This window comes from Phyllostomus discolor, chromosome 5, assembly GCF_004126475.2.
Source record: "Phyllostomus discolor isolate MPI-MPIP mPhyDis1 chromosome 5, mPhyDis1.pri.v3, whole genome shotgun sequence".
In the NCBI taxonomy this organism is placed as follows: domain Eukaryota; kingdom Metazoa; phylum Chordata; class Mammalia; order Chiroptera; family Phyllostomidae; genus Phyllostomus; species Phyllostomus discolor.
This window is the reverse complement of record NC_040907.2, coordinates 10,215,517-10,239,534: the sequence shown is the minus strand read 5'-3', so window position 1 is coordinate 10,239,534 and position 24,018 is coordinate 10,215,517. Positions and strand designations below refer to the sequence as shown.

General features: G+C 64.1%; 1 protein-coding gene across 8 annotated transcripts in view; it reads right to left on the bottom strand.

Moving 5' to 3' along the window:
- The window catches only part of ARHGEF10L (Rho guanine nucleotide exchange factor 10 like), a 154,007-nt gene that overhangs the window by 9,577 nt on the left and 120,412 nt on the right, over positions 1–24,018 (bottom strand). For all 8 annotated transcript variants that reach the window (XM_036025389.1, XM_028512200.2, XM_036025388.1 and 5 more), the window contains 2 exons: positions 23,279–23,433; positions 16,672–16,820 (listed from right to left, as the gene is read on the bottom strand). In XM_036025389.1, the coding sequence (XP_035881282.1) occupies positions 16,672–16,820; positions 23,279–23,433 (304 nt within the window). The remainder of the gene's footprint in view (positions 1–16,671; positions 16,821–23,278; positions 23,434–24,018) is intronic.

Below are 24,018 nucleotides of genomic sequence, written 5' to 3'. Positions count from 1 at the left end.
GAGAGAAGACAGTCAGCACTCCCATCCTCGGCAGAACGAAGTCCAAGTTCTTTAACTCGGCATTCCAGGCCCACCTCTGCCCCCGCTCCCCCCTGGCAGGCTCCCCGCATCCCAGGCCACCCAAAGCCTGTGCCCCAGGGACTCTCAGGACGGAGCATGTGACCACAACTCTCCCCTCGGGAGGACCTGCGTGCTGTGTGCCCTCCTGGGAACAGCCTCTCGGCTTCTGAAGACCCCCCTTGGGGTGACGTCCCTCTCCCATGAGGCACCCCCCGCCGCCCTTGCACCGGACTTCCTCCTGCGCGCCGTCCTCCGCTGCCCCGCCAGGTGCCCCCTGCACCACTGCGGCTCTGCCCAGCGCCTCCCGCCCTGGATCGTGAGCTCCGGCCACAGACACCGAGCCTCGGGCCCCGCCATCCCCCGGCTCAGCACGGCAACACGTGGCCACAGAGCGAACGGATGGGCCCTGGAGTCCCATCGGCGACACTGATTGTCACTCGGATGTAAACCAGTCCCACACAGCGAACTGGAAACGACCTGAATACTCGGTCACAGGGGACAGTCGGGTCACTGACAAATCTACTCGATGGGCTGTCCCACATCCGTTCAGAGGCGCTCACAGAGAGAGACTGCGGGGAGAACACGGGGACATGTGGATGTTACAGCGGGAAGTGCAGACGACCGGGGGGGGAGGAAGCAGTGCGGGGGGAAGACCCTGACCGCCGAGGGCCAGTCCAGGGCCAGTGCCAGCTGAGTGTCCCTTCCACTTCCCTGTCGTCCCCACTTTGTCTGTAAAGAGCACAGAAGCCCGGAGCTGCAGGAGGGTGTTGGACGGCACATGCATTTGATGTCGGACCTGCTGTCGAGTCTCAGCTCCTCAGTCACTGCACAGGCCTGGGCCGCAGTTCCCCCTGTGCAAGCAGAAGTTGCCACAAGGGTTATGCGGACCTGGGTCCAGGCAGCTCGGCCCAGGCCCAGCTCCTGGCACGGTCTCATTCACCCGTCAAGGGCTCCTGGGCTCCTACTCTGTGCCTGCCCGGGTCTGGGTGCTGGGGAGACAGGAATGAACGGGAGTCCGAGGGGCTCACTCTCGTGAGGTGAGTGTTCCCAGGGCAGAGACAACGGAAACGCAAAAACAGATAAAGGGTACTCCGAACAGTGGTAACCGCTGCCCAGGAGTGGGTGGCCAGGGAAGGTTCCTCGAGGAGGCAGCATTTAATCAGAGACATGGGAAATGGGGAGGAATGGGCCCCGGGGTAGTGGGGTGGGGAGGGGAGAGCATTCCAGGCAGAGGACACGCAGCAGGGGCAAAGGCCCTGGGGCAGGGATGAGCTTGCCGTGTTTGAGGAAAAACAGAACGGTGGCCAGCGTTGGGGGCACGGCAGTCAGACAGAGGCGCGGGAGGTGAGCAGAGGCCAGGCCACCGCGGGCCCCCTTGCAGGGCACAGCCAGGAGTCTGGTGGTGTGCGAGCGCTGGAGGGGGCTGAGCTGCTGAGCGGCACGATCGGGTTTCCATCTGAGAGGAGCTCCGTGCATCAGCTGTGCGAGGCGGGAAGCTGGAGTCCCAGCCCCCGCGGGGGCTCAGTGAACAGAAGTGGCAGTGACACGCTGCAGAGCCACCCCGGCCACAGCCTCAGCCCCGAGTCACCGAGAGGTTCCCCACAGAGATAAAGACAAAGCTGGCGGTGGTAGGGTGTCCTCCACCGAAACCCAAGCCAATGAGTTTGAATCTCATTCCCGATCCGAACGCAGGGCCCAGGAGGGCAAGACTTTGAGATGGCCAATGAAATGGCTTTCTCTAAGCCAATCCCTGATGGCTGTGCTCCGCCTCCACAGCTGAGGGCTGGTGGGGGAGGCCCGAGGGCAGGGGCAGCCTCGAAGCCGAAGACCCCCAGAGGAGGGCGGGGAGAGGAGAGGTGTCCTGCTCTGAGGAGACAGAGCCCTGCCTGTCACCCCGTGCTGGGGGGGGGACCCCGAGAGCAGCAGTGGTAGCTGCTCTCAGACAGGAAGTTCACCAAGGGCAGGGGCACATGTCCCCATCAAAGTGGGGGTTCCTTGGGGGCGAGGAGGGGGTCTCGCATCAAGGCTGAGCACACTCGGAGGGCAGGGAGCTATTTCCTCCCTCAGATTGGGGGCTCAGACTAGGAGCTCCGGGTGAGGGGGGTCACTGTCCCTCTTTCCTTAGCACCCCACCCCCACCACAGTGAAGGCCCAGGTGCTGGAGGCCCAGCCGGGGAACCTCTGGAATTTGGGGGGGACGCAGAACGCCTCACAGCCTCCACAAAGCCGGGCCCCGCCCATGCAGGGCTGGGGGGAGGCGCAGAATTTCCATTTTTCTTGCCTTTCGCCCCAAATCTGCTGCCCACAGCCTGGGCAGTGATGGCTCCCGGCTCTCTCTCTCTCTTTTTTCCTTTTCATTGAATTTATTGGGGTGACACTGGTTAATACAGTCATACAGGCTTCAGGCGTGCAGTTCCATAAACCATCATCTGTCTATTGTATCGTGTGCTCACCACCCCGTCACGTCTCCGTCCATCACCATGTACCCCCTTTCCCTCTGGCGATCACCATCGGTCCTCTGTGTCTGAGGGGTTTTTTCTCTTAATCCCTTTCCCCTTTTTCACACCCCCCCCACCAAAGTTCTCTTTTCTTGAGAGGCTGGTCCCTCAAGGAAACCCTGGTGGAGGGGGGGGGGTGTCATCTCCCTCCACCAGCCTGCACTGGAGACAGGCCTCCTGAGGGCCCCCCACAGGCGGGCACCTGGTTCAAACAGGGCCCCTCCCTCCCGAGGGGCCTGCCGGGAAAGGCCCGACGATGAGGAACCACGAGCCCCATCACAGAGGGGACCCTGCAGCCCGGCCCACCCAGAGGGCCCGCCCTCCGCAAACAGATGGACGAGCGGACGGGGAGCAGGACGGAGGGGCGCCCGACACGCTTCGTCCACACGTTCCCAAAGGCAGCTCGCACGTGCGTGCACGAAGGCACGAGCACACACATCGTCGGGAAGGTGGGCGTGTGCTCGCAAGCGTGCATCCAGATTCCTGCCGGGCTCCCGCAGAAAAGGAGTATTTCTGCCTCCAAAATAGCCAAACGGCCCCGAAACCGGGAGGCCCGGGACCGCAGAAAGCTGCACCTGAATTTGCAGCCTGCCAGCCCCGCGTGCTGCTGTCGGAATCTAATTAAAAGAGAAGTCGGCGGTGAAAATCCAGACTCATTTCTCCAGAGGCATAACAAGTCTGTCTCCCGGCCTGAAGGGCTTTGCACAGGGCCTGCGCGAACCCGCCAGGCCCAGCGGTGAGGTGGGTGGGGGCAGGGCGAGGGTGCACGGAAACGACAGAGCAGCAGCCCCTGCCCCTCATCCCTCAGTTCCCTCCAGGCTTCCTGGGACCCCTCCCCATGCTGGGAGTCTGCTCACGGGAGCCAGGGTCTCGGGAGTCCGGGGCACCCCGGGCAGGAGCAGTGACCCACCCACCAGGTGCCCCGTGTGGGCCGGGGGCGCCGAGCGCAGCACTCGGGGTGGAAGCAGGTGGCGGAGTGGTGCAGCCCCGGCTGCCCTGAGCGCGGTGTGACAAGCCACACAGCTCACTGTGTGCTCCGGACGGGGTGTGCGCTGGCCCAGAGGGCATCTCAGGAACGGCCGGCGGGGCTGGCTGCCTGTCCAGCTCTCATTTCCACCCAACCAGGGCCAGTGGGAGCGCTGCCCACCCGGCACCCCACCCCAGGTCAGGGCCCCCCATTTCTCACCTCCAGATGCCTCCTCTCATTGCTGGGTGGTCTTGGGGGCCCAGGAGTGGGGGGGGGCACCTTACCCGCTACGGGGCCTCTAACCTGCTTGTGCCCGAGAAAGGGCCACCGGCCACCAGCCCAATCTCACCCATCCTCTGGGCTCTGAAAGGCCCGGTGCTTCCTGCCCCCTCGGCCCCTAGGGTCCTGGCATGACTGTCTACTGGCAGCTTACCCTGCAGCAAGGGCTGCTGACACTCTGGGCCGGGGGGGCTGCAAACAACGACCCTCGGGCGACACCAGCCTGCCGCTGTTTCGGCGAATCGAGCTTCATGGGGACGTGGCCACGCCCACGTGGAAAAGGGGCCGTTCAAGGGGCCTGGGAGCTCCGCACCCTGGCCACACACCCTCGGTCCCTGCCTAAGGACAGCAGGTCTGCGACGAAATCCTAAACTTGACCTAGCAGGCTTGGGGAGGGTGGGGAGACGGGCACGGCGCCCCTAAAACCATGTGGGGTGGCGGAGGTACACTGAGGTTGTCCCTGCGTGGGCACCAGGGTTCACACAGGGAGAAAGGAATCAGGTGCGAAGTGACAGAGGTCAAGTTCTGCGATCTCGGTACGGACTTCCTACTTTCCTCCTGGCTCTGTGCACTGGGGCGGGGGGGGGGGGGGGGGGGGGTCTGGAAGAAGTGGCACCCCGGCCTCAGTGGGCACCCCAGATCTTGATTTACACGTGCCATCCCCATGTGCCGGAACCAGCCAGGGCGCCCCGGAGAAACGGCTGACCAGGCCCAGGACGGTAGCCGCTGATCCTAGAACTGGTCCCGACGCAGAGAAGCAAGGAAGTGTTGGAAGAACAACAGGGGTGTCCAGAGGACCCGGAGTCAATACTGAGGGGTTCCCATTGGCCAAGTTTGAGACAATTCGGGCATTCGGAGTAATAACGAGAGTCTGAGACTATAGCACCCTGGACTCTCAAAGATCCTGTGAATTTGCAGCGGTAGTTGAGGGGGAGGAGAACTCTTTAAATAATGAAAGTTTGCTGAGGAACAGGATAGTCACAAAATCCCCAAGAACCAGCCGCAGGACACTCAGTAGTCGTTATGACAGGAATCTGGCACCTGGACGATGGGGAGGCCCGGAGGGCCCCCCTGAACCCAGAGACCAAGGATGGGGCCAGCCCTCACGTCCCGCCGCCGCCACGGGTGACGCAACAGACAGTCCCCTCTGGCCAGGAACGTGGCCAGACGCTCAGATGGCGTCAGAAGGAAACAACTGGGCAATCCTAGACTGCGGGACTGGGACTTTTTAGAAGTCCACCTCTCTCTCTCTCCCTCCATATCTCTCTCTCTCTCTCTCTCTCTCACACACACACACACACACACACACACACACACACGAGCAGAGGGCTTACTCCAGATCAAAGGGAGACTGAAGAGACAGGACACCCAAGTGCAGCGTGTGGTCTCGGCTCCTGTGGGTCCTGGGTGGGGCTGGGGGGCGCTGTGAAAGGAATTTCGGGGACACCTGGCGGCACGTGCCTGTGGACAGCACACTGATGCTAAGTTAAGTTTCCGGGCACGAGGAAGGCCGGTGAGGCTATCCCGTGGGGCGGCCACGCTGAAGTGTCTGGACGTGAAGGGGAAGGATGTCTACAGCGGACTTTCAAACGGTTTACCGCCCCCCCAAAAAAGGGGTGTGTGCATTTGTATAACATTGGGGGGGGCAGAGAATTTATGGCAAAACGTTAACAGACGGTTTCCCAGGTGAAGAATATGTGTGTGTTCGCTGTGCTGTTCTATCGGCGCTCCTATCGTTTTAAATGCTTCAAAGTAGAAAGCTGGGGGGAGAAACGCTGGTGGCCAGAGAGGAGGGCCTGGCTCTCCGCTCGCACCTGTCACACCTGTCGAGGGTGCGCGGAGGCTCCAGGGACGGGGCGGCGCCCCGGCTGCCTCGGGGGCTGCCCGAGGGAGCCGGGGAGGACCAGGGGCCCGGCACCCGCTCCCGGCGTCCGCACAGAGGCCTTTGGTTGAGCGACGCTGCCCCAAATGGTGCTGACGCAGCCCAACCTCCAGCCGTGCAATATTTATGTGCCTCCAGGTGACGCCTCTGTGCTTGGCTTCCACGAATCCCCAGGTGAGCAGCTCAGCATTCAAAGTCATTAAGGCGAAGATGACACCAAGGAGCCGGGAAGGAGTGCTGGGCCTTCGGGGGGGCCGGGAGCTGCTGAGGCAAAGGCGGAGGGCCGGCGGACACTGCCTGCTGGGCACCCGCTGGGCGCCAAGCGCTCCCAGGCCGCAGTGTCCATCCTTGCCGAGACCCCTCTGAAAGAGGAGGAGCCCACCCAGGAGGGGGACTTGACGAGACCCACCGGGCAGGGGCGGAGCTGGGCGTGGGCCTGACCAGCCGAGCTGGAGCCCGTGCTGTCCCCGCACTCTCCGGCCAAGCACCCTGGCGGGTGTGTGGTGTGAAGGGGCTCTCGCCCCCCACTCCCCTCTCAGCCCCCACAACCAGGCAGCCCCGGGGGCACCGCCGTGGGCCAGAGGTCAGCCACAGTGCACTCGCCAGCACCCCAACCGCTCTGCTCCCACTCCACGCCCCAGCACCTCCATTCCGTCCTCTTCTAAGGGGTGGGACTCTGAAGCTTCCAGAAATCGGGGGGGGGGGGGTCCCTTGGTCAGCCTGGGGACAGGCTGGGGATTGAGGCCCAGGGGTCACACTCCAGCTGCCGCGCTGGGCAGTCCATCTTTAACGACAATTAGCACGACAACTCCCTGCCCTTCCTTTATCCGTCTTATTTCTTATCGGCACTTCGCAGCTGAGGGAGCAAAGGGAGGGGCCAAACAGCCCACATTCGCAAAGCCGCCGTGCTTAGCAAATGGGGGGAAGCCAGGACTCCAGCTCGGGGTGCCCGGCTCGTCCCGGGGTGCCCAGGGAGGCCCCAGGTGTAGCACTGGACATCCAGCTCCCCGTCCGGGGCAAACAGGGTCGGTCGGTCACGCTACCAGGGGACCACACCCAGTCTCCGAGCCACGCACAAACACCTACCCCTGGCTTCCGCCCGATGCCTAAAGACGCTGCCTTCCACATCTGACCCTGTCACGGCCAAGGGACGGTGTCCCCGGGGCAGCCCTGTCCTTCCTGGTGCGTTTCTGATGGAGGCATCCTCCCCCACCTCTCACCGGTAGCTGATTAACATCTCTGGCCTCAGTTTACTCATCTGTAAAGTGGGGGTAGGGTCATTCCTGACTAACAAGAGACTTCGTCGGACGCTGGGCTCTCCTAGCTCAGGGCCGCCACAGAAACCTGGGAGGGACAAAGGGAATGGACATCCTCGTCAGCTTTGAGACTGAAAGCCAGCCCTGGCCACTATGGCTCAGTGGGCGGGAATGTCATCCATACACCAGAAGGTTGGGGGTTCAATCCCCAGTCGGTGTGCACACGGTGGGGGCGGGGGGGGGGGGGGGGCAACCAATCACTGTTTCTCTCAATGTTCGTCTCTCCCCCTTCCTCTCCGAAAGCAATGAAGAAATGTCCTCGGGTAAGGAATTTGAAAAAGAAAAAGGTTGAGAGCCAGTTCCAGACATTTAACAACCCCTTTTGGAATTGACTGTGCAAACTCTGGCGTCTTTGGTGCATTTTTCTAGAAAGGTGGCCAGCCAGCCACCAGAAAGTTAAACTCTCCTGCGTTAAAGCTTTACTTGTCACAGACACGTAGGAGGGCAGGCACGGAGGTCAGGCTCCACCCCTGGCCGCCCCACCCTCAGCCGGACCAAGGCACAAGAAGCACCTTGGCTGGGGGGACTGCCCCCTGCGGCCGCACCGACATTCTGCCTTTATGAACAAAACAAGCTCAACTCGCCCTGGCTGGCGTAGCTCAGTGGACTGAGTGTGGGCTGCCAACCAAAGCCTCGCAGGTTCGATTCCCAGCCAGGGTACATTCCTGGGTTGCAGACCACAGCCCCCAGCAACCGCACATTGATGTTTCTCTCTCTGTCTTTCTTCCTCCCTTCTCTCTCTAAAATAAATACATAAAATCTTAAAAAAAAAAAAAAAGAAAAGAAAAGAAAAGAAAAACAAGCTAAACTCCTCCGGCACATCCGGCTGCTCTGGAGGAAGTGGGAAAAGAGGGCATCTCGGAACACGGGCTACCACCGACAGCCTCGTCGTTGGGACTATTTAACTTCCTCCTGTTCTCTTCAACCATGCGAGTCAGCACCGCGGTCCCTCTCCACGGACACCTGGGGAGGGAGGCTGGGCTAGCTGCCCCCCGGGACCACCAAGAGCCTGCACGGTTTGGCCCTAGCAGCTGCTGCAGCCTTTCCCTGTACAAGCAGAGAGGGCTAGGCTGAGCCAGGGGTCTGCCTGGTGCCCACCCTGGCCCAGCCACCGCGGGGACCCTGTGAGGCCCGAGCAACAGAGATCGGGGACGTGGGTCTCCAGCACCTGTGCACACCTGGGGCACAGTCACACAGCTCAGCGCACCTCACGGCGTCCTGCCACCCCCACGAGGCAGCTGGACCCCCGAGCCTCCACCAGGCGAGGGAGCGAGGCTCAGAGCCAGAGTGGACTGTCCCGGGCACGGCAGGCCGAGCCCAGTGTGCCTGGCTCCCCTTCCTCACGTCCCTCACGGCAGCCTGGTTGGCAGAAACAGTGAGGCCGAAAGCCCAGAGCCAGACTGTCAGGGTTCAAGTCCCAGCTCTACCACTTCCTGCCTCAGTTTCCTCAACTTTAGAATGGGGGTGACGAGATCACTACCGCAGGGGGCTGTTGTGAAGACCACATGAGCTGCTACCTGCCAAGAGCTTGGAACAGCCTGAGATGAGTGAGTTTCAATAAGGGCTAACTCGCTGGGGGGGAGGGGGGGGAGACGGGGCAGTCCCTGCCGCGTGGACAGGGACCACGGCTGAGTCCCAGTGCCCAGGACAGGGACGGAAGTGCTGGTCAGTGCCCACCCCTGGGCCGGAGGCTGGAAGAGCCGGGGGAGAGGCAGCCTGGACGGCTCTGAAGCAGGGTCAGGTGTGGCGGGAGCTTTGCTCCAGAAAGACCCCCAGCAGCCGGGCCTCGGAACACGACGCCAGGGGCCCACCTATGGCTGCTCTGTGCTCCACATGCTTCGCAGCTCCACGGAGCAGACCGAGGGGCACCTGCAGACCCTGCCCAGCCCTTTGCCTCTGGTCATCAGAGCACAGTGTCCGTGCAAAGGCCAAGGCGTTGGGGAGCTGGGGTAGCCGGGAGCCCTGGGCAGCTCAGAGCTCAGGCAGAGGGGAAGAGCCGGTACAGGGGGGAGGCCGTGGGGAGGCCGCCAGTAGGAGAAGGAAAGCGAGAGAGAAGCCAGCTCAGCGCTTGCACTCGCACCAGAGGAACCGTCGTGAACACGAGACACTGTCCCGGCTCCCAGGGGACTCGATCCCGTGGGAGGTGCAGGCGTGCGCACACCCACCAGACACAGGGGACCGCGGGCCTCGGGCCGGGGCTTGGGGGTCAGAAAGGGTCTGTGACCCTGGCTGCCCCACCCACTGGGCATCCCTGGGGCCCTGACTATGGCCTGCAGTCCCCGGGAACCGGCTGCGGCCACTCACTCTGTCCCACCCGCGTCACACTTCATCCTGAGGGGGGGGCCTCTGCAGGGACCCCGCCTTCCACAGCGTGGACAGGGAGGCGAGCAGAGGTGGAGAGGCCTTGTGGGCGGACGGACGGATGGACGGACAGACCCTGAGAGCCAGGGACTCGGGGGCCTGCTGCCATCGCTGCCCACACTCATTTGCAGCAGGCCCATCCGTTCCCCCCACCCCCGGCCACAGCATCCATCCCGTCTGTCCCCCCCCCCCCCCCCCCCCCCCCCCCCCCCCCCCCCCCGCTGCCTCCGACAGCTTCACAGAACCTGCGCCTGAGCGACAGCTTCAAACCCCTTTCTCCAAACCACGACATCCTTTCATCTTCGTGAGTCTCCCGGGACTGGGGCGCGGGCACCTGATACTGGATACGCCGAGAAAGGTCTGCGCTCTTCCAGAGCAGGAGGGAAGGGGCCCGGGGCCCGGGGCCCTGCGCGGGGCCACCCCCAGCCCCACGGGATGGGAGGTGCCCTGAGAAGCCTCCTCACCATCCCGGACTCTGGAGCCAAGTCGGCAGCCACGGTCCTGAGCCCCACCCAACCCCGAGGCTCCCCCAGGATCCCCAAACCCACCCCCACACCCTGTCCTTCGCCAGCCTCCTGAAAGGAAGTTCTTCTGAACATCTAACCCTGATTCCTCGTGCTGCGGCTAAACGCTCACCCTCCTGGAACTTGTTACTGTCAGAGCCTCCAGAGAAGTCTGCACAACCTTTAGAAAAATCGATTTCTCAAGTTTCACCTGCCTACTTGTAATGTGGAAAAAAAAGAAAAGAACAGGATGACAGCGGTAATGATGAGACACACACAGAAAATAAAGGCAGAACTGCTGCACGGATGCGACCCTGTGGAGCGACGTGACCCCAACTCGCAGGCTCGGGCTGCCTGCAAGCAGGGGCCTGGCTTGGCAGCTCCCCTGGCCCCCCCGCCCTGCTCTCACCACCCGCCCCCCCCCCCCCCACACACACACAGGGGACTTGGCGGATCTTTCCGCCCTCACGCCAATTTGCATACCATTACCCAAGAAGCCCTGCGCCTGGATTCCGCTTTTGCAAATTCCCACCCGTTTTGTGTCATAAATAAGATAGGAGACAGAAAACTAATACAGCCCAGTGATGCATTATTCATGCCGCATCACACTGTTATGATAGATTTACAACGGCTAATACATGCAAACTACGTTTGGGCACTAAACGTGGAAATTAAGGGTGGGGAAGGGCCGTCGGTGTCCAGGAACCCAGAGAAGTTTCCCACCCGATGTGCTCAGTGACAAAAGGCGTCGGCGCTGCTGGCGCATCAGGAGTCCGTGGGAGGCATGTTCCGCGAGCTCGGAAACCGGCGGCGGAAAGCAAGCCCTCGGTCCACTGCTCTGCCCACATCTCCCCTCCGCGGTTATCAGACCCACCATGGGCAGAGCCCTGCACCCTGCACAGCCCCGCACTGAGCACCCACCAGGTGTCAGCCTGGTCTCAGCACCAGGATGCAGTGGAGCAACAGGAGCTGACCAGGTGCGCCCTGCCCAAAATGTCAAAGTGCAGCCGTGACCCGTGTTGCCCAGGGAACTGGCTGGTGCCGCCGCAGCAGGTCACGGGGGTGTGACCGGGGCGTGTGGAGGAGCTGTGGTGGTCTGCCCAGGCTTCTCCCCGGGGTAGGGGAGCGGGGTCTTCTGGGAGAGAGTTGCCCCAGAGAACCCTCGCAACAGCCCTGCCGGCAGGAGCTGGGCCTGGAACCCAAACGCAGGCACCAGGAGGGGCCAGGAGCACTGCCGTCCCCCCCACGTAGGTCCCCCTGCCCGAACCCCCCTGTGCTGTAGTAGCGCCTGCCCTGGAGCAGGACCTGCCCCTGCTGGGCATGAGGCCCTCTGGCCAGCCCTTTCCCAAATTCCTTCTCGCCTTCTCCAGGGGTGGCCTCTCCATCCTGCTTTCTTGAAGGCACGACTCCTCCGGGGACACTTCTCCAACGGGCACAGGCACCCCCAGCCCCCGCCAGCCCGGATTTCCAGCCTTCCACCCCGAAAGAGTGGGCGGGGCGTCTTGGCACACACCCCCAGCCCCGCCAGGGCCCTGCCCACGGGGAGAGGAAGGGCATCCCCGTCCTCCCGCCGACGCTGGCTGAGGGCCGGTGCCGGGCCGCGCCCAGGACACACCGGTACATGAGCCAGGCCCAGTCCTGTTTGCCTCTGCTTCTTTACAGCCCAGCGGGGGCCGAGGGACCACAGTCAGGGGGGCAATTTCAGACCCCGGTCAATACTCGGACGACGACATCAACGGCAGGAAATGCATCAGGGCTGTGACTGGGGGCCGGAGAGGACGCAGCCAAGCCCTGAGACCTGCGTGAGGAGGGGGAGCCACCTGGGGAAGCTGTGGGAGGGATCGGGGTCCCGGGCTGGGGACCCGCAGGGGCAAAGGCGTGGCAGGGAAGCAGAGGCCACAGGCACCGACCAGAAGGCCTGCCTTCCAGTCCATGTTCCCATCTGCGAAATGGGCCCAGCCGACACCCCTGCAGCGTCTGGAGGCCCCAGTCACACACAGCGCACTCACGGCCCCGCCCCGTCTGCACCCCCATCCCTGGCGCCCCGGCCACCCTCCCGGGAGCAGGGAGCAAGCCCTGCCGTTGCCCAGACTGCCCCCGCCTGGCAGAGCACACCCCCCACACCAAGGGCCTCCTCGCAGCCTGGCCTCCAGTAAGTTGTGTTTTGTTTTTTTTTTAACGAAGATACAACAATCCCCCACAGCCAGTTTTCCCCTCCGGCGGCCGGTTAAAATGAACTCCAGACGACTGGATTAGACTTTGAAGGTGTCCACAGATCTCGATAATGAACCCGGAGGACGCGGTGTTGACACAGGCCCGGAGAGCGGGATGATTATTTAACAGCCTGACCCGCCGCTGCTTCCTCTGGGGTCAGGGAGCTGAGCGAGCGGTTGGGGGGCAGGCATCAAACCCAGAGCCGGACCGCGGGCGCCGCGCCACACCACGGAAGACAGGCTGGGCAAGGTCAGGGGCAGCCGGCAGCAGCCGCGTGGGCCTCAGGGAGAGGGCCCTCCCCGGGGAACTCCCACACACCCCAGGGCCCACACACACTGGGTTGTCTCTGGCCGGGGCACCCTCCCCACTCCCTCTCTTCCCTCGCCCCTCGGTGCCCAGCCTCCTCGGGGGTCCCACCCTCCAAGAGCCTCCACCGCTCCCCCCACCCCTCCTCCAGCTGCATCTGGCACCCCTTGCATCTCCCCTGGGCTCCCAGTGGGCCTCCCCGTTCTGGCTGGCACTGACCGTCCCGCACCGGACGCTGAGCTCAGGTCTCCCTCGGGTCCACCCCCCAGGACCTGACGTGAGGGCCCGGAGAGCAGGATACTGCCTGTCCGTCTCCCGTGGCCAGTGCCCCTGCCGGGTGCGCTACGTGAGCTGGGTGGACCGTGGCCGAGAAATGGGAATGGGGTGCAGTCCTAGGACCGGAAGATGTGTTGGTGGGAAAAGCAGGTGTGTGAATCCATGACAGTTCCCAAGGCTAAACGTCTGATGGGACAGAAACTGCAGGGGACAGTGCAGCCCAAAGGGGGCTGAGCCTCCAGCCCACCAGGGCGGCCGGCACAAAGGTTAAGAGCAGACTCAGGTGCGGAATGCCCGTGCCCAGATCCCAACCTCTGCCTCCCTGCACTGTGTGACCTTGGGCGAGTCACTTACCCTCTCTGTGCCTCTGTTCCCTCGTCTGTAAAGCGGGAGCAATAGCAGTGCTCATCTCAGAGAGTGGTTTGAGGATAAGCAAGTTAACTCGTGCAAAGTACTGAAACCCGTCCCGGGTCCGCGTCGAGTACTCAGTATGTACCGGCTGCTATTGCTTCCTGGGGGGGAGAGAGCTCCTGAGGGCTAACACAGTCCTCAGATCAACCCCCTGCGTCTTCAGATCTGGGCCAGGGACACAGGAGCCACACGCTCCGTCAGCAGCAATACACCCCTCCAGGCTTGGAGCGCTGGGCGGCTGTGAGTGCCTCACAGCCCCAGGGGGCGGTTTTGGAGCCTGGGGGAGGACTGGGGTGACGCCCTCCCTCGGAAGAGGGGCGTTCTGCAGCAAAGGTCTCCCGACGACCCAGTCCTGCAGGTGCTGCGCCCCAAGCACACCTGCGCTCAAGGCCCCCGAAGCCCAGACGGCAGCCCCAGCTCGGGGCCCCTCCTCGGTGCCTGGCTGGCCGCAGGAGGCACCGAGAGCAGACGGACGTGGGGCGGGCGGCCGTGCACACCCGGGAGGTCATTAGCAGCAGCCAGACCGAGCTGTTCCCGAGCCCGGGCGCCGGGGCGGGCGGCCTCCTCTCTCCCCCCCCAGCGGCGGCGGCGGAGCGCAGCTGCATTAAACATGCATGGCGATTCCCTCGTTACCGTGCCCAGGGATCCTGAGCGCGGAGGGCGAGCTGCCCACACAAACTTTCCGACCTCCCTGGCTGCAGACCCGGCGCACACGCTCCCTCGGGCCCCCCGCCGCGCAGCCTCCCTCGCCGCCCTTCCCTGCATCGTCTCCCCGCACCCAGCGCTTCCCAGCACCCTCTGCGGTGTGCGGAGCGGGCGAAAGCCGGTGTGGAGCCCCTGGGTAAGAGCAGCAGGCGGGTCCAGAGCTCATCTTACAGCCTCGCAGCCACGGGCTGGAGCCCGGTGACCTCTTGGCCCAGGGACAGCAGGGCTGGAGCTGAGGTGCGGGGCCTGGGCCCTACTGCCCTGTGGCTGGCAAGGGGCAGAAGGGGATGAGAGGTGGGCCGGCCCCGCCCAGGCCCCCCAGTGCTTCCCCCCACCCCCACTGCCCTGTCCATGTGTCTCTGGGCCCTAGGGCAGCGGTCAGCAGGAGGAAGCAGCCCTGCCGGTGAGGGGAGAGGAGGGCAGACCCGAGAGGCCATACGGACCCAGGCCCACCAACACGGGCTCTAAGGAAGCAGCTCGATTCTCCAAATGACCCACAGGCCACAGCGGCGACGATTTCAGTGAGACGAATCACTGCACCGCTAACTGGTGTTCGTCCGGCACCCACTTTGTGTCGGCACCGTGTGAGACGGTCCTTGGTGCGAACATCCACCCTCACTCCCCCTCCGGGAGCTCTGCACGACCACCCCATTTCACAGCCGAGGTGACTGAGGCCCCGGAGGCTCGGGGCCTCGTCGGGGGGCTGAGGGCTTGGCAGGGGCAGGGCCGGGTCCCATGTGAAGCAGCTGCGGGCACACCACACACGCCCGAGGAAGGGGTGCCCAGGGGACCCCAGGTGGGCACAGCTGGGACGGGGACCTCTCCTTCCTGAGAGGCGGGTCTGATCCCCCGGGTGGCGGTGCTGAGAATGCCCTCCACCCAGCTGGGCTCCGCCCCCCCACCCCCGCTCGGCCCCCAGCTCACCTGCATCCCCCCAGCGGTCCCAGGAACCGGCAAGGGCGGGCTCTGTCTCCCTCGTTAGACTGGAGGCCCCCCAGGGGCAGGAAGTGTCTCCGCCTCACACTGGTGGCCCCCGGAGGGCGGCACGGAGACTTCTCGCCCTGCCCACCGCTGCCCTGAGCCAGGCCCCAGGGCGCAGCTGCTGGCCGAGCGGCCCTGCTCCCACGGCTCTCCTCCAGGGCTGGGTGGAGCCCGTGCAGGCTGCCAGCAGGAGAAAGCAGCAAGGACGCCTGGGCCTGGGGTGCGGACAGGGTGGGGACGCCCCGGAGGGGCCACAGGGGGGCAGGCCAAGGAGACACAGACGAGCCTGGTCCCTGCTCCTGCCAAGTGGTTGAGCCCAGGTGAGCCCAAGTGAGTCCGGGACCCCGAAGGCCCGGGGAGAGCCAGCCTTCCCGCTCACTTTCCTCTCAGGAGGCCGAGAAGGTAAGAAACCCTCGGAGACAAGAGATGGGGTTGGGATGGGGGGAGCAGGGAAGCCCCCCATAAAGCAAGCCAGGGGCTGGGAAGGGATTTGGGGGCTGCAGCGGCTCCGCACTCCTTGGCTGAAATCTGGCTCCACCCAGGAGAAAGAGGACCAGGAAATCAGGACCCCAGAGGGGGGGAACAGTGGTCTCCCTGTCTGTTGGCTCCTCCCAGGACCCTCCCCAGCCCCCAACCCCACACCTGGCCCAGCAGTGCGGAGTCCGGATTCCAGAGTCTGAGCATGGGAGGAAGGTGCCGCCCAAACAGCCCTGGAGGGGCCCACTTCTCCTCAAAGGACAGTTATAGCTCAAAACCCAAACCCCCTGACCCCGTCAAGGTTCTGGGCCGTGTGCCCCTCTGCCCTCCCCAGCGCCCAGGACTGCCGCTGAGCAAACCCGCCCGGCCCTGGTCAGAACTGTGGCCCCCGAGCACCCCTGACTCAGCGAGCGGAAGGACCCTGCCCTGGAGGGACAGACTCGTGTTCGCACACAGGCCCATGCCGGCACCCAGGAGGTGTGGGGCAGACCCGGGTCCAGGTGCGGGGACCAGGTGCGCACAGCCCCGAAGCTTCGACGGGTCCCGGGGCTCACCCACCGCCCCCTGCGCCTCAGTTTCCCCCATCTGCCAAGCCAGGACTGTGACCCAGGACCTGCCCTGATCGCCCGAGGTCCGCTGGACAACGGATGGACTCCACCAGCGTTCCCGCCCGGCTGCTGAGAGGCTGATCTATAGCCATCCACGGGATGACCGCATGGGGGACCAAAGACAGCCCCCACAGGAAAGCTCGCCTGGGGCACCCGTCTGTCCTGGCGGCCAGCCTGCACCCAGAGCCCCACTCGGGGCCCGGTGGCAGCTCCTTCCAAACTGATAATACAAACAAGTCAGGTGACAGCCGACATCACCGCCCAGAGAGCCCCGCCCAAGTCTCACGCCAGCGCGCCCCCCCCCCCAGGATGGGCCCTGGGGCCAGCGGTGAGGCAGCTTGGGTAATGCCACTGGTCAGTGGTGACAGGCGGGGGCCCAGGCGGAGCCAGCATGAGCCCCCAGGGCCGGGCTCTCCGCTCGGGGCTGAGGCAGGACCCAGCAGCCTCCACCCGCACACTGCCCAGGGGAACCCAGCCTCGGCACGGCTGCGTCCACACTGGCCGGCCGCTCAGCAGCACAGCTGGGTCCCGGGCACCAGGGCGAGGACAGCCGCCTCCACTGGCAGTGACAGACACAACTGAGGATGCACGTCCCAGCCCGGTGCAGTCAGGACCCCCCCACCCCCCTCCGTCGTCAAGGCAGCCCCTGGGATGCATGTGGGTGGGGCAGAGCGCAGGCCCAGCAGGGGCGTCCCCGCCTCCCAACAGACTCAGACACAGGGATGTGATGACAGTGCCACGTAGAAAAAGGTAAGAAGGGTCAGCAAGGGTGTGCCCCGCTGACGGCCCTGAGGGCAGGGCCACCAGCCACAAGGAGAGGCCGGTACCTGGGTCTGCAAGCTGGCGGCATCCAGGACGGTGACCCGAGGCCCACAGCTGGCCCACACAGCGTCCTCCAGGCTCAGCAGCGTGCGGATGGGCCCTGGCCCCACGGTCAAGCACACGGCGGGGCTCTCCAGGTTCCAGGGGACGTCTCCTGGGGAGAGAAAGAGGGGGCAGGTCAGAGCCCGCCCAGGGCTCCTCCACCCCCAGGGGCCATGGCCTGCAGTGGCAGGCCCGGCCTGGTTCCGCAAGACCCCCTGGCCCATTTCCGTGGCCCCTCCCCCTCCTCCCAGGAGGGTGTCAGCTGTTCCCATCAGCCTTCATCAACGTGCCACCTCCTGGGGGCTGCACTCCCCCCTTCTCTTCCTCTCCTTCCCCCTTCTGTCCACTCAGTCCACTCATACCCGCCTTCTCACAGGTCTGCCCGCCGTTACAGGACACTGTCATCTTTGTCAAAACCTCCGACCTCCCTCTTGCGGAGACGCCACCGCCCCCAGGTGTGGAAGGGGGAAGTCCCGAGCGGAAGTCAGTCCCCAGTCCGCCACCCCCGGAGCTGGAACAAACCAGGGGCCCTGGCATGGTGCTGAGCAAGGCTCTCCCCCGCCCACCCCAGGGACGCTCGGCTCCCCTGAGAACAGGCCGGAAATCTCCCCTGCGGACAGTGCTCAAGGAGGCTGGTTTTCCTCTTAAGTCATGCAGAACCCCAGTGGCTACCCTGTCTTGCCGGGGTGCCAGGAGGGATGGCGGGGGTGGTGGGGGGGGACGTGGGGGCAGGCCCCGGGGGAGACAGCAGCAGCAGGGGGTCTGGGAGGCAGGATGGAGCCCTCTGCGGGGGTGCCAGCACCCGGCCAGCCCGCATGCCCTGAACTGCCGGGGCCCTGGAAGGAAGGCAGAGCAGCCCCCCACAGAGCCTCCTCTGAGCCGGCTGCCGGTGACGCCACGGGGCACAGCGGTCTGCGGGCCAGGAGGGGCCGCTAGGGTGCCCGGCGGCGCCACTGCCTGGGGCGTGGCGGCAAGAGCCCTCGGCGGGCAGAGCAGCCTCCCCACCACGACCACCCCGCCAGGCTCTCCCTCCCTCCCTGCCCTCCCGCCCCTGTAAAACATGTTTGCCTGTTGCCCTTCCATCCTACTTAAAACTACAGAACCCCAGCTCACCTAAGAGCCGGGGAACAGGGACCCCCCCCCCCCCCCCCCGCAAACACACAACTGGGTCTTTCCAGCCTGTGCACACGAGCATGTGGGAAGCGGGCTGGGCCAGAACCCCGGCTGTGGCCTCCAGACTCCCGCATGAACGAGGACAGGGGACTTCTCCTCCCTGGGCCTCAGTTTCCTCATCTGTAAAATGGGCACGACACGGCGCCTCCCCCTCACCAAAAGCTGCAGGGGCCAACGTAAGCAGGCAGGACGCCGGGCACAGGGCAGGCGCACGGTAAGGCGGCTGAGGACTGCCACTGCTACGGGCCATTCTGGGTCTGCACGCCAGGCGCCGTTTCCGAGGATCATTTCCCAACGCCCAGCCTGAGCCTTCTACTCTCACCCCTGCACTACAGCCGAGGAAGCGGGGGCAGAGAGGGTTCCGACAGCCAGCCCAAACCCGCAGCTAGGGGTGCCCCGGGCTCATCAGCTCACACTGCTCGGTGCCGAGTGTCACAACAGTCCGTGGAAACGGGTGTCGACTCCCTTTGACTAGTGTGACAACGGAGACCAGGGAGCTGAGCACGCGCCCACAGCTGCCCCAGGGGTGACAGGCCCCGCAGGAGTGAATGAAACTCAGCTGACTCCGGCCCGAGCCATCCTCCCAACCCCTACTGCCTTCTCAGGCTCCAAAAGCTTCCAAAGGGCCTGAGGGCAAGCAGGGGCGAATGACCACAAACAAGGCAGCCAAGCCTCCACGAGGCAGGCACACTAACCCACAACAGGACGCCAGAACCACAAAATACAAGGCTTTGAGTGCCCCCCAGTGGCCACATGTGAGTAGTGCTTGTGTCCAGAAGCTGGCGCTCTGGCCTCTATGGCTAAGGTGGGGACTGCAGTCTCCTCCCCAGGAAGCAGTTGGGGACACTGGGACCACACCCCAAAAACTAGTAAATGGGGGCTCTGCCCTGTGGGCACAGTGGTGATGGCTACTGAAACCCCTGCAACCTCTACCTGCACTTTCCTGGAACAGCATGGCCAGGGCTGCCTGGGGTCGGAGCAAGGAGCTACACTCCCTAGGGTCCCATGTGCCCTGAGCACGAGTCCACCTGCAGGGCTCCACCTGCGGGGCCTCTCCAGGAACCTCTCAGCTGTCCTGACTCCAGGACAGAAGGTTAAACTGTGCTAATACCTGCATGGTTATAGCACACACTGGGCGGTGGTCCCCGATTCGAGGGCCCACGGTGGGACCCCGAACAAGAGACTGCCGCTTGCTGGGACCCAGTTTCCCCAGCTGCACCCCACAGGGACAGGACTCTGACCTCCAAGGTTCTTCCCGGCCCTCACGGGCCACAATCCTAGCGTTCTGGACACAACCACCATGAGCTCTGCGTAGGGCGAGTCCCCTGCAGCCTGCCAGGGGGTCCCCCCTCCACTCCGCTCCTTGCCCTCCGGGTTTTAGGTGCACACGTACCCGGTCCAGAACACGCACTCACACACACACACACACACACACACACCCCTTGTGTGACAGCCCATTCGTCTGGGGCCATCGCCGCTCTCACGCGGCCAGCCGAAGGGAGCAGGAGGCCCTGTCTCAGCAAAGGCACCTTCAAGAGGCTGGAGCCCCTCCCCCACCAGAAGGAGACCTGGGGTTTCCCTCGGGGGTCCGGATCCAGCAGAAGCCCGAAGGCAGGACAGAGTGACAGTCGCGGAGACCTCGAGGGACCCAAAAGGCAGCTGTGCCAGGTCAGAACCAAGGGCAGTAGCAGCCGTGCGGACGGGGGGGGGGGTCGGGTCACAGGCACAGGTCTACACACCAGGTCCACCCTGCGCACTTGGGTGGCTGATCGCACCTGGCTGTCATGCCCAGCCTGTGCGGTGCGGCTGTCTTCATCCCATTCTACAGGCGGGGAAACTGAGGCCCCAGGAGATGAAGCAACAGAGCCGATCTCACAGCTAGGTCTCAACCCCGGGCAGCCTGACTCCCCAGCCTGTCCCCTCAGCCATTCCATCATCTGGCTCCTCCTGCAGGGGGTGCCCCTGACCCACAACCCCAGCAGCTAAAGCAGGGACATCCCCACACCTGCCCCCAGGCCCGGTCATGCCCCTGTGCCTCCTCGGGGACAGGGGAGACAGGAGGGACCCAGAGGGCTCTGCTGGGACACAGGGCTGGGTCAGGGCCCGCCCAGCTCCTCTCTGGGTCCCGTGTCCTGCTCAGTGCCTGGCACCATGGGACACTGAACACACATTTTCTGAGTGAATGAATGAATAAGTGACTGCCAGGGCCACACCGCTCTCAACCTCGGTTTCCCCACCTGTCAGCTGCAGGTTGTGCTCGGAGGCCCCTCAGGCTCAGACAGTCCAGGACTCCAAGGGACCTGGTGGCCCTGGATTCCTCGGTCACTTCTCAGCTGCTGATTCCACAGGTCCTCCGGGGCTCAGGCAAGTCCCAGGTTAATATTTCTGGCCCTGCCCTCTTGCAATAAGCCAAAGCATGGGCCAGGAACACCAGTTTTACCCAGTCTCGGTCTCAGCCAATCCAAGGCAGGACCTCTCGTCCTATACCAGCTCCAAGCCCGGGATTCGGGTCCGGATCATTCACAATCCCCAGGCCCTCCGGCCACCAGGGGGCACCAGAGATGGGTTCTGCAAGCACGGAGCTCAGAGCTTCGAGCCGCCCTCTGGGGCTGGGATGGAGCAGGGGTGTGGGAGGGGTACCCATGGCCTTGGAGAGTCTGGAGGAAGTCCCACAGCTCAGTCATGGTCACAGCTGATGACCCCAGTCCCAGCCACATGCAGCCCAGGTGAAAAAAGGTAATGGAGACGACCCCCCAACACAACCCCACAATGCATCATGTCCTGAGAGCCTCCCTCCCCACCCCGGCCACGTCTGCAGAACACCACAGGACGTGGCAGCACCCGGCAAAGCCTCTCCCAGAGGTTTCTCTGGCCAAAGCCAACCTCCTGGAGAGAGGGACCCAGGCTCACCTGCCCGGCTGTCTGTGGCTGCAGCAGCCTCCCAGCCCGTCTCCCTGCCTCCACTCCTGCCCGCCCACCAGAGGGCGCACAGTGCTCAGCCACTTCCAACACCTCCCTCCACCTCCCATCAACCGGGATGAGCCCAGGGTCCACAGGACATGGCGTCTGCTCCCAGACCTTGCCTCGTGCCACTTCAGTTGGCTTCGGTTAGTAGCCCTCCGGTTGCTGTCCAGCAAGACAGCCCCCTCCCTGGCTTCCGCCACAAGATGAGACCTCTCCTGCCTCCAGGCCTTTGCACACGCTGGTCCCTCCACCGAGAGCGGAGTCCTTCTACTCCTCATGTGCCCAGCCCCTTCTCCTTCAGGACTCGGCTCTGGGTCCTACTCCTTGCAGAGGCCTTTGCTGACCAGCCCACCTCATGCTCAGAAGGGTCAGGCTCTCGTCTGACACCCTGCCCCTCCTTCGGGGCCCCCAGCACGAGACGTAACTGTAAGCTCCCTGCTCACTCACTTGACCCACTCTGTCTCCGTCTGCAAACTCTGAGGGCAGGGTCACGTCTGTTTCACTGGTGCATAGTAGGTGCTCAGTAAACAGTGGACAAATAGCCCTGGCTGGCATAGCTCAGTGGATCGAGCGCAGGCTGCGGAACCAAAGTGTCGCAGGTTCGATTCCCAGCCAGGGCACATGCCTGGGTTGCAGGCCACGGCCCCCAGCAACCGCACATTAATTTTTCTCTCTCTCTCTCTCCTTCTCCCTCCCTTCCCTCTCTAAAAATAAATAAATAAAATCTTTTAAAAAATAGTGGACAAATGTTGGCAAGGCGGGAAAGGCACCTCAACCTTCCCCTCCGGGCCAGACGGCTGCTGGCTCCACTCGGAGAGGCCAGGGCCCCCTTGCACCGGCAGAGGGGTCCAGCCCCAAACTAGGCCGGGCTCAGGTCTCTGCTCACCCCTGAGACTTTGGGGAGTCCCTTCCCACCTGCAAAATGAGGCTGAGGAGTTCAATGGTGCTCAACGGCCCTTCTTATTCTGACAAACTGCCAGGCCCAACCCAGACCGAAAGCCAGTGGTTAGCTCCAAAACCCCCTGTGGGCTGAAATGCATCCCCTAAAAATTCCTGTGTCGAGGTTCTAACGCCCAGCACCTCAGCGCGTGACCTTACTTGGAGACAGGGTTGCTGCAGACATAACTAGTTGAGAGGAGGCCGTACTAGAGCAGGGCCGGCCCCTGATCCAATGTCACGGGCGTTACTATAAAACAGGGCAGCCCCAGCAAACACACACTCACCTCCCCTCTCCCAACCTGCACGCCCAAACTGATGAGTCAGGGACCAGGAGGCCAAAGGTCAAGGGCAACCCCAACCACAGAGCAGGGGGGGCCAGGGTAGGGCACGGCGTGGCTCCCGGTATTCTCCGCCGTGGGGGCCCCGGGGCAGAGCACCCCACCCCCAGAAGCACTTGTCTAATCTCCGAAGATCCCGCCGATGCCTGCACTCCCAGGCGCGCTCTGACGGTGAGAGTTTTTTCTTCCCTCCCTCTTCCCCCTTTAATTAAAAACTATAAATGCCTTATCAAAAGCTAATTAAAAATACCAACACAGTGCCAAGTGGCGAAAAAATAGCTCAGTACGAATATCCGTTTATAACCCTGCAACAGGCTGCGATGACGCAGCAATTAGAGGCTCGTGGGAGGGAGAGGGAAGGAGGGAGGGAGCTCTGGCGGCCACAGTGCATCAGCCCCACCGGCCCCTCCCGGGGGGCACTGGGGCCCCCTGCCCTCTCCGCCCAGGCCCTCATCATCCTCGTACTGCACAGACCTCAAGGGACGAGGGACCGCGGCACTTGTGAGGCTGTGGACAAGCCGCGTCCCCTCCCTCGTCTCCGTGTCGGGTCTGCGGAGAGGAGGCAATTCTCAAGGGCTGCGGTGACAATTAAGATAATGCGCGAACATCAAGCCCTTTGCCGGGTTTCCGGAACACGGCGGCGCGAACGCTGCTCGCCCTGCCTTGCAGACGTCACCATCTGGTGGGCCCTGGACGGCCCGATAACACGACAGAGACCACCAACGCCGGGCCCCACCAGGCACTCACGGTGCCGGGCCCCGTGCTCTGCCCTCACCGGGTTGCTTAGCCCTCTGGCGCCCACAGGCTGTGGGTTCTACCCTTACTCCCACATTAGAGACAAGGAGACGGGGCGTGAGGAGCAGAAGCCGCTCACCGAGGGTGACAGCTGCCACCAAGGCGCAGCCCGGACAGGAAGCCGGGTCTGTCTGAGCCCAGACCCTGCAGCTCTCATCTCACCAATGGGCTGAGCTGCCTGGGCAGTCGTGGGCACCCCAGTCCTGCAGGGACCCCGATGGGGAGCAGGACCTCCAACGCCCCCAGCTCTGAGCTGCCTCCTTGGCCTGCCTCCCACGGCCGCTCTGGGATGGAATCTGGTGTCCAGTCGGGGCCCGGGCCCACCCCCGCCCACCCTGCCGCCCCAGCCCCACGTTCTCACCGCCGGTCCGAGGGTAGGCGGCGAGGGTCCCGTCCTGCAGGCCGGCCAGCAGGTGGAAGGGGCTGCACCGCAGGCAGAGCACGGGCTGCAGGCCGGGGCTCCGGCAGGTCGCCAGGCACTGGGTGCCCGTGTCCACGCTGCTGTAGACCAGGATGCTGCGGGGAGAGGCCCACGGGGCTCGCTTAGCCCCCACATGCCCTCCAGAGAGAAGGGTCGGGGGCTCCCCCCTGCTCAGCCAGGCCCCCTGCCCTGTGACCGGGCCTCGGCTGCACCCTTGGGAGGCTCAGACTTTCCCCAGGGGGCCTTGTGAGGAGGGTGCCTCCCTGGACTCTGTCCTGCGGAGGACCTGGGGGGGGGGGGGGGGTGCAGGGGGAGCCTCCAGAAGCAGCACAGTGAAGGGGCTGCCCGAGTGCGAATCCAGCCACGCCGCGCCTTCCACCGCGTCGGCCCCGGCCTGCTGAGCCTCAGTCCTCTCCAAACCTGGGGCGCAGGTGCCCACCTCACCACCATAGAGAGGAACGAGGTACAGGCACGCACTACCCTGCGCACGGGGCCGGCAGAAAAGGCCACGCGCTGTAGGACTCCGTGTCTGTGAAATGTGCGGCAGAGACGAGTCCACGGGGACGGGAGGCAGAGGAGTGGTTCCCGGGGCGACTGCTCAGAGAGGACAGGGTCTCCCTAATGCTGGCTCCCCACCCCCACGGGAGCTGCCCCGCTGCCCAGGAAGGAGCCAGCGTGCG